The 15,577-nt window shown below is 33.5% G+C and overlaps 1 protein-coding gene across 1 annotated transcript in view; it reads right to left on the bottom strand.

Annotated features, from left to right (window-relative positions):
- Positions 1–15,577, bottom strand: part of LOC124928246 (calcium-transporting ATPase 3, endoplasmic reticulum-type) — a 31,225-nt gene extending 15,648 nt beyond the window's left edge. Inside the window, exons 1-14 of the mRNA XM_047468781.1 lie at positions 15,349–15,577; positions 14,895–14,945; positions 14,762–14,795; positions 12,729–12,746; positions 12,379–12,515; positions 11,437–11,511; positions 9,720–9,765; positions 8,694–8,753; positions 8,516–8,596; positions 7,185–7,270; positions 6,871–6,972; positions 6,740–6,793; positions 4,849–4,950; positions 2,821–2,879 (exon numbers count right to left, since the gene is read on the bottom strand). Coding sequence (XP_047324737.1) covers positions 2,821–2,879; positions 4,849–4,950; positions 6,740–6,793; positions 6,871–6,972; positions 7,185–7,270; positions 8,516–8,596; positions 8,694–8,753; positions 9,720–9,765; positions 11,437–11,511; positions 12,379–12,515; positions 12,729–12,746; positions 14,762–14,795; positions 14,895–14,945; positions 15,349–15,381 — 938 coding nt within the window. The 5' untranslated portion in view covers positions 15,382–15,577. The remainder of the gene's footprint in view (positions 1–2,820; positions 2,880–4,848; positions 4,951–6,739; positions 6,794–6,870; positions 6,973–7,184; positions 7,271–8,515; positions 8,597–8,693; positions 8,754–9,719; positions 9,766–11,436; positions 11,512–12,378; positions 12,516–12,728; positions 12,747–14,761; positions 14,796–14,894; positions 14,946–15,348) is intronic.

Raw genomic sequence — 15,577 nt, forward strand, 5'->3', positions numbered from 1 at the left:
TTTCATGCATGCCAAAGGTTGTGCAATAATTGTTCATCTTATTTTTTTCTTGTACATCCAACTATTATTTCCTTGCATAAAATCTTTAAAGCAGATATATTAAAAGTCAACAGTGAACAGACATTAGGGCCTTGTTTGATGTTGGTTATTCGAGATTATTTCCATATAACCCACTATCTAATCAACAATCTACTCATCAATCACATCATTCAAATCATCAACCAAAATAACTCTATTAAAAAAATCATTATACATTTATACACTAATGTATTTTTACCCAAATAACTTGATTATCTGTATCCTACATCAAACAAGGGTTATTTGAAAATAACCACTTTGTTATTTAAATCATCCCAGATCAAACCAGGCCTAGGTATATTGTAGCATGTCTACAAGCTACTATCAGGACATTTTCTAGCATTTTTTACTTCCTCGGTAATGAAGGAATGATGAAATTCTGCATAGTTGTAAATAGTGAGGAGGATATAGCTAAATAGACAGAACGAATATGCAGATAGGAAAGCATAATAAAGGAACTATTGTAAAATGAACCCATGATAAGAAACTAGTTCAAATGACTCTACAGTTGAGCAGATCAATGCGACATGTATCTAGATGAAAACAGAACCTGTGATTTACTGAAAACAAAACAAAAATAACATCCTAGAAAAGATATGGAGAGGATATTATAAAAGAGAAAAAACTTGCAGCCGGTTTAGAAAACTATCTGCAACATAACTTTGTTTGTACCAGACATACAGACCATTGCATAGGACATGAAAAGAAAGATGAAGAACATAATCTACATTTTGACTAACTATCTATGGAGGTTGTAGAACAACAGAATTTGTTCACTATTTAAGTAGATAAACTCACCGTAACTAATAGGATAATGATGTAAATAAGTTATTTGAAAAAGATAAGTCTTGTAAAAGGTAGTACTTCTCCTTAACTAAAATATTTGTTTTCAAGGGATGAAAATATATTCCAAGAGGGTTAGAAGACATGTATTAACAAGCATTCTTGTTCAATAATAAACTACACAATTTTCCTTCTAGTTCCACAACTTACAAATACAAAGAGAAACTATGCAAAATAGTAATTATTGAGGACATACATGTACTGACATTGAAAAAGCTACAGTAATAGATTTGATACTTAAAAGAGAAGTTCAAAATGTTTTTTGAAAAGTCTAGAGCTTGTAATTTTGTAAAATTGAGAATTTGTTGATAGGCAAGCTTATGCATAAACACATAATCCCTTTAATTAGAGATGAAATCTCTTGGGCTGTTTGGTTAGCTTCGAATTGGAATTGGAATCCAATTCCAATTTTGTTGTTTGTTTTATCATTCAAACTAAAGATTTGGAATTACAATTCAGTGGAGTTAAATTATATATATATATGTTTAATAAGACTTTGTGCCCCTCTACCATATCAGTAAAATAGAATAGCCCGAATAATATTATGCCCTCCCCCCCTTTTGGTCCTTCAGGACATACATTGGACCAACATAGTTTAAATGTTTTTTGAAAAGTCTAGAGCTTGTAATTTTGTAAAATTGAGAATTTGTTGATAGGCAAGCTTATGCATAAACACATAATCCCTTTAATTAGAGATGAAATCTCTTGGGCTGTTTGGTTAGCTTTGAATTGGAATTGGAATCCAATTCCAATTTTGTTGTTTGTTTAATCATTCAAACTAAAGATATGGAATTACAATTCAGTGGAGTTAAATTATATATATATATGTTTAATAAGACTTTGTGCCCCTCTACCATATCAGTAAAAATAGAATAGCCCGAATAAAATTATGCCCTCCCCCCCTTTTGGTCCTTCGGGACATACATTGGACCAACATAGTTTAAATGTCATTATGTGAGCTTATTTGCTACAAAAATAATTCATTTTATCAAAAATTAAAAGCAATCATGTTTGTTAGAAAAAGTTGATCAAAATATTTGTTAGTAGCTTGATTTAAAAATTTATAAAAAAATCACATTTTTCATTCAATTTTCACCTAAAAATGTTTCATCTAATTCAATCACATCTTTCATTCCAAATGACAACAAAATTACTTTCACTTTTTACTTTGGCAGTTTTAAAAACTGAGTGTAATTGTGATAGTGACAAAATACTAATTTCCAAATAATCTCATTAGAGCGGTCCACCGGGTCACATGTTGAACAAACCCTTTTTCAAAGTCAATTCAACCAGTTAAGGCCTCAGTCCAATACGCCAACAATTTTTTTATGTTGACAAGGCCTGCTCAAATATTTATTAACTTTGTGATTTGTATATAAAAAAGCATATGTAATAAAATAAAATAAGAAGATTAAATAAAAAAAATTCATGAACTATAATTCTATGATTTCTCCAAACATGGGAATTGAATTGTAATTCAATCACAATTATAGAATTGTTTAAATTCTAATTCTATTTCCAATTCTGCCTATCCAAAAATAGCCTTAAAGACATTTACAGTTCTTGACAATATATTCCTCTCTTTCCAAGGGATCAAATTATCCTTGATTGCTGAGATTGATTTTCCATACACAAGCGCGGGGAGCCGGGGATATATACTCTCCAAACGAGGAATGAATTTAGCTTGGTTATGTTAGGTTCAAACAAGGCCTAGGTCAGAATATCATTACATAACTATACTTACTAAATAAATACAAGGATTTCCCATATATTCTGCATGTGAACATATGAGACAGCAGAGCACACAGCTATATATAACTCTACTTACTTACATTGGCCACATCAAAGGAATCAAAACCAATCTATCAATTCATGAAAACATAGATGAAGAAGACTCACGTGGTAACCACAGCAGGAAGACCTTCGGGAATAGCTGCCACTGCAAGAGCAACTGCAATCTAAGTAAGCCGAACAAACAAAGGTCAGAAACTCATGCTAGTGAAACATACAACTTGATACTGAATTAGTTGGGAAGAAAGTAAAAGGCAACAAGTCAATGCATGAGCCTATAGTGCTAAGGTATATATCTGCACAAGACGATTATCAATCTACGAAGATGGTAGGGGTAACAGCCATAGTTACCTGCATCATTCACCCCAATTAAAATTATATAGAGTTTATGTGTTGTGAAAGAATTAATAATATGATTAAGTTTATCACCTTAAAAAGTCAATAGTAAAGTATTCAAGACATTAGTCTTTATAAATTCCTAACTTTTAGTAATCTTTTCAACATTGAACTTATAGTGTCCATCATCACATGGATTATTCTTTTTCCCCATTCCCTTATTACGTTATTACTTAAGTGTAAAAATATAATCACTTAATTAAGAAAAACACATCAAGATAAACATCACAAATTCACTTATCTTATTTAGCCTGAAATAGTAATTATGACTACACTATTAAGCACTAGTGTGGCAGATAAACATCATAAATTCGTCACTATCTATTCTGTTAGGGTAAACTTTAAAATAATAAATGTCATTTTCTTTATCAATGAAGAACACGTTAAGAAGTTCTTGTTGATTAATTACAACTTTCTGGTACATAATAATGGTTTCAGCAACAACATTTTTTTATAAGATGTCAACTTTTCATTAGATAAAAAGGGAACGCAATGGGTGTTCAATCATTACAAATATTGGAGGAGAAACAGGAGCACAAAAAAGTCTGATGCAATCAGCAAGAGGGAGAAACAACAACAATTCAAAGAAAATAAAGCACATCGCATGTTTACACCAATTTAGAGCCACAATGCTTCAAGAGGGAGAAGCAAAATCAATGTAGAATTGTCTATTGAGATGTATGCAGTTTTTCCTTTATGACGCTCCTTCAGATTCATATACAATAAGCTAAGAAGCATTCAAAGAATATATACAAATCAGATAAAAAAAAGTAGCGTTTTGAAAAATCCACCAAAACATGTCCAAGCCGTACCAACCCGTATTAGATTGGTCAACCCTACATAAAGTCAATGATACCTATTTTTCCGTATCCGATACCCATTTTGGCGTATCGTATCCGATACTCCACAAAAAAAAATCAGAGTATCGGTGCTACTTAGAGCCAAGTTATGTTCTGTAGCTGGTTATTCTCACTTCAAGTTGGCATAGAAAAAAATGAATTATAATTCCAGGAACTATTTTCCATTTAATAAGTTGATTTACAAATGCAACCGTTCACCCATTACAACCTCAAGCAGACCTAATCTTATGGATGCATGAAGAGAACACATTTTTGTACCAGCCTTCTTTTCTTGTTAGGCTGATGTGTTTTAGATCACAGGGTGCAACTGAATAGACATTTTTGTACCACCCCACTTCAAGCTACACTTGCAACTGAATTACTAATTGGTCATCATTTGGTCACACGTGGATTTCATTGCAACTGCAAATAAAATAGGTTTATTTGAATACTAAAGAAAGTGATTCAAATTCAATTCTTTACCACCATATTTTGCTTGAGTTTTATCTACACTCATGTCTATCTCAAGGAGGAGCAAGCTCCAAATTACACAATTTTCACACAAGTTAGTCCTTGTAGAAAATATCAATATTGAAGGGACCCAACTGACATGTGATGTTTGAGAAATACAGATAACCCTAGTAACAAATAGCATGAAAATCAGTACAAGTGATGATGTTTCAAGACCACATGCCAAGAATCTTAATAATCATTCTTAGCATAAAACCAACTGGGAACATCTAACAACTGTATCGAAGACACATTTTGGTGAGAGGCATAACTTGGAACATTAATTCCAGAAAAATATCAAAAAAGGAGTTCCTAGATGAAGCAAAAAAAAAGGTGAAAACTTGATAACTCTAATAAAAAATATTTAAGATGGTAAACAGTTAAGCTTTACCTTAAAGTAGTGTATAGCACCTTGCAAGAAACCACCATGGGCTGGATCACGAAAATGGCCAATGTTTACAACCCATACCAAGATGCAAATGCCTGCAATAACCTAACATGGACAATAAAAACATAAAGTAAGTTCCATTTCAAATGAATGGATCACAATCTTAATATCCTTATTCACCCTTTACTGCAAGAATGCTCACATTGTCAACTAATGTTATATTCATCCTTACCAATTATAATGAAGAAGCAACTCAGTATAATAACAACCCTTACATCAAAACTTTGCATATAGACTAAAGAAAGTTAAATATGTAACATGGTTCTGGAGCCTTTCCAAGTAGATAAGATGGGACTTTACAAAAACAACAGTCTTCCTTCTATTTACATGGGTTTCCCCTTTGAGCCAAGATTAGTTGTAAGAACATCTGGAACACTGTTGTTGAGAAAATGGAGGCTATATCGGCTCTATGGAAAATCAAACTTCTCTCTAAAAGTGGCAGACTAGTCCTTGTTAAGAACTCTCTTGCCACAATATCCACTTTCACTATGTCCCTCTTCCCTATTTCAGCCTCAGCCTCAGAGAAACTTTCTCTAGGGTAGCTCCAACATTACAAGGGTCACTCGTTTGGTCAGATGGGACGTTACGAAACTTAGCATCCATCTCTAGGTGGTCTTGGAATCAAGGGAATTTGGGATTTCTTTTTTCGCATGAGAAGCAATTCATGGGGAGTCTTGACTACTGTCAAACTTAAAAGGAAAGGGACGCACTTGGTCAGTAGGTGTTGTCTCTACAAGAAGAACGAGGAAACTATTTATCACATTCTTCTCTAGTGCAACCTAGCCAGAGACATGTGGACCCTTATGCAAAACATTCTCAGCTTTAATTGGGACGTGTAGCTTATCATCATGTCGTGAACAATAATTTGGAAAGAAATGAATAGAAGAACATTCCAAGAAAAAAGTTTCGGAGCTGAAAGACTCAAGGGTTTTATGGTCCGCATGTTTGCTTCTATCCGAAAAAAAGGGATTTTGTACTTGATGAGAATTTTTTGATCTTATTGGCATTTAGCCTTCATTAGTGCCTTTTTTTATATCTGTGTTCTTTTTATTTTGTTTCTCTTCTCCCTTCAATTTGTAGTACTTTAAAAAGGGACTTTAGAACTGCTATAATTTGTGTCTTATATTAGTGTAGCCAAAAAGCCCATTATGAGTCGGTATATAGTGGTTTGATGATATTAACAGAATCAGCTGATAGCTTGAGATCCTAAGCTTAAATTACTTGAGTATCTGAGTTCGTCTGCCACTTACCTACTGCTCACCACTGCTAGCAGCTCAAGACTGAAGTGTCAACATCACCTAACTCACCTTGAGAGCTCATTCCATCCACCCAAATATATCTTCCAGATTCAGTGTTTTCCCCATAAATCAACCCAATTTCTTCTTGCCTAGGGTTTTGTCAAACAAATGCCATTGGTCGTCCCCCTCCAACTTAACTCATTTGACATGGGCAATTACCTCAACAACCTTTTCTATTGTCAGCAACTTGTTCTGAAATGTAATAGATAAATATGGGATCTCTTTCTCTATTGTTTAAGGGATTCGAGCACCTTCCTACTCTGCATGATGCACTTTTCTGATGGTCAATCAGTAATTTCTTCTTCTTGACAAGATTTTGACACATGTCAATAATAGGATGATAGATTAATACATAATCGAAAGCTAAGATCAGTAATTTCATCTTCTTGACAAGACTTTTATGTTATGCTCCATTAGTTTTAGAAAAAAAATCATTTTGACCAACTTGGTATATGAGTATTATCTTTTTAAGCAACTTAGTGAGAAATAAACACATATAATCCAGAAATAGACAGTAAAAATTTATATGTCACTACCTTGGCCAAGAAAGTACCAAACTCATCCAGCTTCTTTTTCAGTGGTGTTGCCTCCTGCATCAAATTGCAGAATGTGTTCGTAGGTAAATAAAATTAACTAGTCAATAAAAATAAATAAAAAGAGAGCTAACATTTTCTGTCTGCAACATAGAATCACGGATGCTGCCCATTGCAGTATTAGAACCAACTCCCACAACAACAGCTCTAGCTCTACCAGCAACTACAATTGTTCCCTGGTGATATCAATGAAGAAAGATGGTTATTAACTATATAACAGCATTAGCCTTGAGCACCTTGAAAAGGAATTGACTGATAACGGCATACTCTAACAGCATAATGATTTTAATTCATGCTCATGCGTATCTGAGTATGCAGGATGGAAGAATCACTCAATTCAGTAATTTAACATTTCAAAGTATAAAGTTGCTGCATAATAAAATTTTACCGAAAAGAGGGTGTTTTTCTTGTCTTGGTAGACAGCATTTATTGCCACAGTGGAATCTAAATCTTTTTCCACAGAGCAGCTCTCACCTGGAAGCAATGAAAAAAATCAACATAAATGAGCCATAAACACACAAAAAGCTCAAACAACTGAAGTACATCCAGATATAGAATAAATTCAACTATTAATGGCACTCGATCAGATATAGAACAAGGTGCGCACAACAAAATATCCCACACAATTTCCTTTGAAATAATGATCATGCACTTCATAAGATTTCTTCCTTTTTTCTTTCTTCTAGGTTTAAGATTTCACTATTACATAATGAGCCTAGTCAAGAACCTACCTCGACTTTCATCTGAATAAAGAGGTTATAGTACAGTCAAATATTTCCTTGACCGTATCCATCTTACAAATTGCAATCTAGAAAAGGTTAGGAAATGTCGTGGCCAGACACTTGTAAGTTGTAACCAAGTCATTTATCACTCCAGGAAAAAAAATTAAAGAAAGATATAGAAAGGTTAGCTATTGATGTGGAACTTCTCTCTTGTTTCAACCCAAAACAGAGAAACCGATTTCTTGTTTGGACGTTCATTTCATTTTTTGATCCATCTTTCTGTGTGTCAATGTTACAAGGGATCATTAGGGTTAGGTTTCCTAACCCTAGAATAAGCTGATGGGTATACGTAACCAAGGTCAGCAGTTATATAACTTATATTTCAATTCAGCACAATAAATAATTATTAATAAGGCAGTTAGCCAAAAAGGTAGGATATTTATTTGAATAGGAGATAAATATTATTAATAAAGCAGTTAGCCAAAAAGGTGGGATAATGATTTGGCTGGGAAATTGATTATGACAACTGGCAGGTATACAAGGAAGAGAATGATCTGCAGAATATTTGGCTGAGAAATTGGATTATGACAGTATATAAGAGAGAGAATCTGACATGCAGAGATATACAAGACATTTTTTCAGAAACCTCTCAAGGTCAACTTCTCTCTGTCTTCTTCCTTAATCGTTAATCTCTTGCCCTCACTCACCTAATACTCTCTATTGCAGATTGCAATTGTGAATCACATTCTCACTCCCATTCTATTCTATTCTCTACTCTAAATCAATATATCATTCACTATATAACTAGATTATCAGTTTAAATCTATAAGCTATATCAGTCAATTCTTGACAACCCAGGATTATTGCACAATCATAGTTAAAGATGAACAAATTTTACGATCTCATCAGCTACTCTATAAACTATCAAAATAATTCACTGGGTAATAGTAAATAAACAAAGATGCAATAGATACAATGATACACATGTAACACATACCTGTAAGTATTGCTTGATCAACACGCAAATGGTCGGTCAATGACTCGATCATTCTCATATCAGCTGGAACTTTGCAACCCACTACTCATTGAATAAATATCAAACAGGGGGTTCAGATCATTACAGGAAAAAATTTGATCAGCATTGGAGATTAATAAAGCTGGAAGAAATAAATTACCACTAACTTCTACAATATCCCCAGGGACAAGATCTGTAGCTGGAAGTATCGAGAAGCAACCTGGAATATTGGTTTAAAATGTGCAGAAAATGACAGCAGCAATATTCAGTATTATTTTAAGCATAACAATAAACTGTGTGAATTCAAGGAAAGCATGTAAAGTTATGAGCAAGACAACAAATAACAGGCATTTAATGGTCCAACCAATGAAAAATGAAACAATTCACTTACGAGTATGCATTGAAATTCAACTTTTTAATGGTATCATCTACCACAAGTAAAATTCTAAGCATTCCAAACAAAAGGCTTTATTAGCTATAGCCATGATGCTCATAAAACTGATTTACTATGAAAATAAATATACCTTCACAACTTCTATTCAGAAGAAGACCCAGCAAAAAATTTAGCAGCATAGTGTTAAGCTACAGCATGGCATTTGAAGTAGTGTATTAAGAAAGTGAATGGCTCAAACGCATGACATATATATATATATATATATAATCAACCAATTACGAACAAAATTCTTAAATATGACTTTCACCTAATCATTTACTTTTACCTTTTAGTTACAAAATATCTGGTCAAATTGCATCTATCAACACAGTTTATCATACAAATGAAAACATCAAACATGCCATTAATAAACAAATGAATTACCAAAACGCCACTATTTGCTCAAAAGCTTTCTATGTTTCTATGAACTCTCTTCTCAATTGAGATAAGAGGGCTAACTGAAACATGATGCTGATACAGAATAAGTATAAGGGTTTTGAAAGGCCAATCCAAAGTTCCAAGTGGTTGAGAATACACACTTTAGACAGGCCCCACAAAACCCTAATAATTATTCTGTATCGGAGGCCAACCATAAACAAATTAGACAGCACAGAAATGCTATGATAACATGAAAAGAAAACAAAAATGGCTACAATACAGACAAAATCCAATGGCAAACAGTTTCAGGGAACACAGAATTTTATCCACGATGTGTAGCATTTGCGAGATAAGTACTTGTCTAATTTATCTTACCGTTTCGTTGCACAGTTGCAATATCAGCTTGATAAGCACGTAACTCCTACAATCAATCAGGAAAAGGACAAAGTATATGAGCTGTGATTATAATGACTAGAAGCAAACAGCAAAAATATAAACAGTATTTGCACCCAACAATGTTCGGAACAATTGAGTAAGTTTGACATTCATGAGAAGATAACAATAGTGATAGCTTGCATGCAACAAAAGAAAGGGCCTGACAATCATTGATATTATTGGGAAGGTAACTTGTTCCATAAAGGAAAAAAGCAAAAATATAAACAGTATTTGCACCCAACAATGTTCGGAACAATTGAGTAAATTTGACATTCATGAGAAGATAACAATAGTGATAGCTTGCATGTAAAAGAGTAGTAAGGTTTACTAAATTAACAAAGACATGATATATGACTGAGCCCAATGAAAAAACAGGATTCATATAATTAACTCAGTTAATTGCTGGGTGACTTGACCTTCCAATTCTAATGAAGGTTCAAGACAGGTATAGCCTGAGTATTAGGTTTGTCAAATCATTTAAGACAACAGTATGTCAAATTGAAGACCAAAATGCAGCAGACATGAGCCAAACACAAGAAGTTAACACCAAAGTTTTCCATATCAGCACTTAAGCTTATATAGCATTCGGCTTACAATGAGAAAGTGACAAATAGAAGTTGATTATTGCGGATTTTTGGAATAATAATTTGTGGTGTTATTCCATAGGTGGTTCCCTTTAAATATACTTGTACATGAGTTTCTCCTAAGATAACTCTTACTCCCTAAATCATGGAGTGTTTATCTTTAAGTGGAGTAGAGATAATTATGAAGATAACTCTTACTTACTCTCCTTGAAGATAATTGAGTCTATTTGGAAAATGTTATTTTGTCACAATCACGGTCTAATTAAAATCGCCAAAGTGAAATTGAAAGTGAATATTTATTCGTTTAGTACAAGATTGTTTCTTGGATCGTGATCTTTTAGATCATGGTCCAGATTATAGTGTAATTTTTTATTTCATTTGTTATAAAAAATTATGATTAGATTATCTTCAAGATCATGATCTAAATTATTTTCTAAATGATTGTGATTTTTTTTCTAAAACATAACAAGTATAGATTTTTTTTGTATCATGATCCAGATGAATATTGTACCAATAGGCTCAATCTCCCTATTTATCCGAGTATATTAAACATAACATTAATCTACTTGTATTTGAATATTCTCTACAATTATCATGAAATTATGATGCTATGGGAAAGAAGATTCCAAAATCATTACATTCATAAGAATAAGAACATGCTTATTCGTTCATGAAACTTTTCTCATGTTCTATTATCTAAAATGTGAAGCATGTCATGGAGTGGCAATTACAGGAAATTATCAGCGCAGAATTAACTTAAGTCGTTCAGGTATGGGATTAGGCCTGATGAAGACCTATAAAGATTGGTCCACATTGAAAAGAACAGAGGTTTACACAAAATTTTAAATTATCCGCTGGTGCTTTCAATGTGGAACAACCTTTATAAGTCATGCAAAGATGAAAAGAATATGGTCATCAGGAAATACATCCATTAAGTATGGATAGAGTATGGTCATCAGAAAATTATAGGAAAAGTTACAGGGCACAAAATTAACCACTAAATGAACAATGTGAAATATGCTTAGATCACCAATGCAAAGAAAAATATATGTGCAAGTCAAACCAGGAAGTACCTCAAGAGCTTTTTCTGCATTTGTTTCTGTAATGACTCCCACTGCTGCATTAGCAGCTAATATCAATAAGATGACCTGTAAATCAATAGGAAACTGTAAAAGAGAAGGAACATGCACAACATATGACCTACAGAGAACATAACAAAACAAAGTTCAATTATTCTCCATATGATGGCAGTAAGTTTAAGAGGCTTATACCTCAACTGAAGTTATGATAGACATGCACTAGTTGTCAAAGAGAAATTAAAGGAAAATGATGGCATGAATCCAGTGGACACTAATCGTATTGTCTATCCACTTCCATCATATGTAAATGACCTATTCACTAAAAGATCCCATGTTTTGTAGAAATTTGAAAAGAGGCCTAATGAGTTTAGTTACCAAAAGTCAAACCAGCAAAACTATTTGAATTTTAATAGCCATGATAAAATTGAGATAGAATTATCTGAGCATAACTTTGTGATTTTATGGTAATATATGATAACCATTAAAGGGTTGGGCCGTTAAGGTTTGGTAACAAAAAGGTAGACTTCTATGGCTGGAACTGAAACACAAGAATAATGATAATAAGGAGTAGGAGAAGGAAAGAGATAAATCATCAAAGAACACCCAGGGAACACTCCCAGAAAGAGGAGGGTGCACAGACCACTGGATAAAGATTAAACAGGCTTAACTCAGACTCACAGAAAGTCAGAATCTATATCCAATGGATGGAATTACATAGCTAACAATCAAATTCACTAGATGGAATTACATGGTTAACAACTGTTTTCCATTATCCTAGTTATGGCAAGAGAAACTGCATGAAGATTTTGAAGTTCGTTAATGGGATATATATCAACCAAAACATACTATTAATATGTTTAGTAAACATCATATTTTTTTTCTATGGTGGGGGGGAATCCATTTGTTACTTTACGATGAAAACAAATGAAAACTTACAGAAGGCTCCAGGAATGCTGTTATACCAGTGTCCCCATTAACTAAAGCCAGTAAAAGAGAGACAATTGCAGCTGCAATCAATATCTTGACCAGCAAGTCATTGAATTGCTTCAAAACCAATTTCCAGAAGGGGGTGCCTACAGTCCATGAAAACAATAGATGAAAGGAAAAGGTTAGCGATTTAATGTAAGTATGTTTCTCATTTGGAAACCTAGCTCTATCTAGAGGAAAGATGAAAACAATTCATGCCTGCATGGGCAGATTCTTAGACAAAGGATCACTAAATTATCAGAAGCATTGTGTAGATACTTGTATGTTTTGAGGGATGGGAAGCAGATATCTGTACTTACTTTCCTCTTGCGGCAACACTGGATGCACATGCCATCAAACATAACAAAAGTTAGAATGGGAAGTGAAGAATCTTAACAAATGTTTAAGGAGCAGTTCCAAATTAATTGTATGTGTATGACCATAAAGATAGCATAGAAAGTAACACTTAAAAACACTATATCGGAACAATTTGTAAATTTCAAGAACAATACCACAAGTAATAGGTCCATCTAGACAATATATGGCTCCATCTATAAACACTAATTAAATTTGTTTTTGTTTTTGATATTATGAATGTGTCTTAATAAGTTTAGTTTTCAAATGTCTTTGTATCTAAGTTCCGGATACATAAACAAATAAAAAGTGTTTCCAAATGGTTTTATATCTGTAACCCATTTACATGCAATACAATAAAGATAAATGATTGCTTTTTGTTGCACATTTCTATAATACAACAATAAGAAGTCAGAGAATAACTTGCATTTCCAATCACATATAAGAAGACTAGTACAAGTAGTTCACCAAGCAAGAAATGAGACTGGATTGATTACTAAAAATATCACCGCCTCAAATGAGCTTCCATAGGGGCATAAAACATAGAGAATACAAATTGCATCCCTTCTACACAAACTGAGTTCCCAGATAGGTTCAGTTGTACACAACAACAAAAAACATAAGAACCTAAAGTGCAAGAAAACATTTCATTAAGTAGGGGTTGTACCCATGTATTTAACCTATATTCTACACTTGTGACCTCTATGAGTTTAAAAAATATATATATAATCCCTTTTCCATCTACAATTTTGTCTCTAAATACAGTAGAAATTATTGGTTCCTCTGACCCAAAATCAGTCTCGAACAAATGACCTTGAGAACATGAGTTTCTGCGCTCTACCACTGAACTATGAGACTCCACAAAAAAACTCTCTTTGTGAAATACAAGAATTATAAAAGGTGAAAATATACGATCTCCAAACATAGTTTTTCTGCAATAATCTATTATGTAATCTTTCATTTCTTAATATTCTACCTCAAGTTAGTCAAACATGCTAACTTGTTGCAACTACTTTTTAATCTATTCTGTGGTAGGACTTAGTAAATACATTGGTGAGTTGGCCTTGGTCAGAACATGTATGGAGATAATTCCATCTTCAAAATTTTCTGGAATGAACTTCAATGTGTTGTGTTCTTTATGAAATACGGACTAGAAGAAATGTGGGCAGCAACCTCGTTATCACATTGACATCAACATTTTATGTATGTGCCAAACTCCTAACTCATTTAGCAATTGTCATACTCACATGTCATTTGGTTATGTAAGTACAATAATGTCTTAACACGAATTAGCATAGACCGATATTCAGCTTTGGCCCTTGATCATGTCTGATCCGAAAACCCACAACCTTTACCATGATCATGTTGAGTTAGGTTGGGTGGGTACCCGTCAAAGCTAGTCTACTTTACCATCAAGGGAGAGGTTGTGTGTATGCATTCAGCAACTCTAGTGTAACTAAAGGGCCCTTTATGAATTGCAACATGTGAATCTAGCTCCAAGGTAAATCCAGTGAGTCATTCAAGATTACCTATCCTCAATTTCAAGGTGTGGGATTTTCAAATGGAAAGAAAGAGAAAATTTTGATGTATATTTCCCCTAATAGGTTGTATCAAGCTAATTTTCCTCAATTATGATAAATCAGAATCCCTAAAAGATCTAAACTAATTTATTCTAATATATCTAAAAATAAATTAGAGGAACTAAATAAAACAAATTTAAATCTAGTTTGACGATTTGCACACTCCTCAAACTAGGAGGCATATTCTCCAAATCAATGAGTCCCGTGAGTGACTTGATCCAACCCAAAACAAGTAGGCCCGAAAGTATTTGATTCAACTCAAATGAGTGGCTTAAGATGACATATTACGCATATTGCTAAACTCTATTGACTAATCAATATGCATTTCGGAGGACCAAGGAAACATGAAAGGTGATCGCTTACTTGCATCTTTCTACAAATTAGTCATGTCCACACAAGCATGATAGATGTTTGCTTACCATTTCTACCATATATTCGACCATGTTCAGCAACCTGCAGAATTAACAACAAAAATGTCAATAATAGAGGGTCAAGATACATATATAAATATATGCAATCAATTTGTACAAGAAAAAGAATACACTTCATTACCTGAAAATCTGTAAGGCCTTTTGTTGGATCCACACCAAAGAATTCAAGGACCTGCTCAGAGGAAGAAGCAATGTGATAAGCCACCCACCAAAACAAAGCAAAAACAGTTAAAAGACCATTTATTTGGGGAGAGTAGTATATATATCTCATGATCAAAGATAAGATCAGCCAATTACATCAAACCAGAAACAGAAAATTAAGCGAATTGGACATGGGCAGTGAAGCTAACTAAATATCAAGTCTGTGAAAATATATTTAATGGGTATGAGAGTCTTTGTTAGCATCAGCTAGATAATATCAAAATTAGGCATAAAGAATCCATCTTTTTATCATTATAGAACAGCATGAGTAGTCTCGCTTGTGAGAATGTAGAAAAATTGTTCATTTCTACTCGATCTCCATATATATAATAAGTAATTCTAGAAACCCCATAGTGTATTTGAGTAGCAATTACCTCCGAAACAGATCTTGCGTATGCGTCCTCCATAATAGTGGAAACGAAGTTTGAAGGTTGCTGCAATATGATGTGAATATCCTAAATATTGGGTTTTGTTAGTCCCTAAAAGTAGTTGATTCGTAGAGATCTAGCATGTTATAATAGAGAGGCGTTCGGTATCAAATGTCTAGAAAGTAGAATCAGACTTTACAATTAAGCAATTTTTCGTCATCTCTTTAGGGTTTTA

This window comes from Impatiens glandulifera, chromosome 2 (assembly GCF_907164915.1).
Source record: "Impatiens glandulifera chromosome 2, dImpGla2.1, whole genome shotgun sequence".
NCBI classification, from domain to species: Eukaryota; Viridiplantae; Streptophyta; class Magnoliopsida; order Ericales; family Balsaminaceae; genus Impatiens; species Impatiens glandulifera.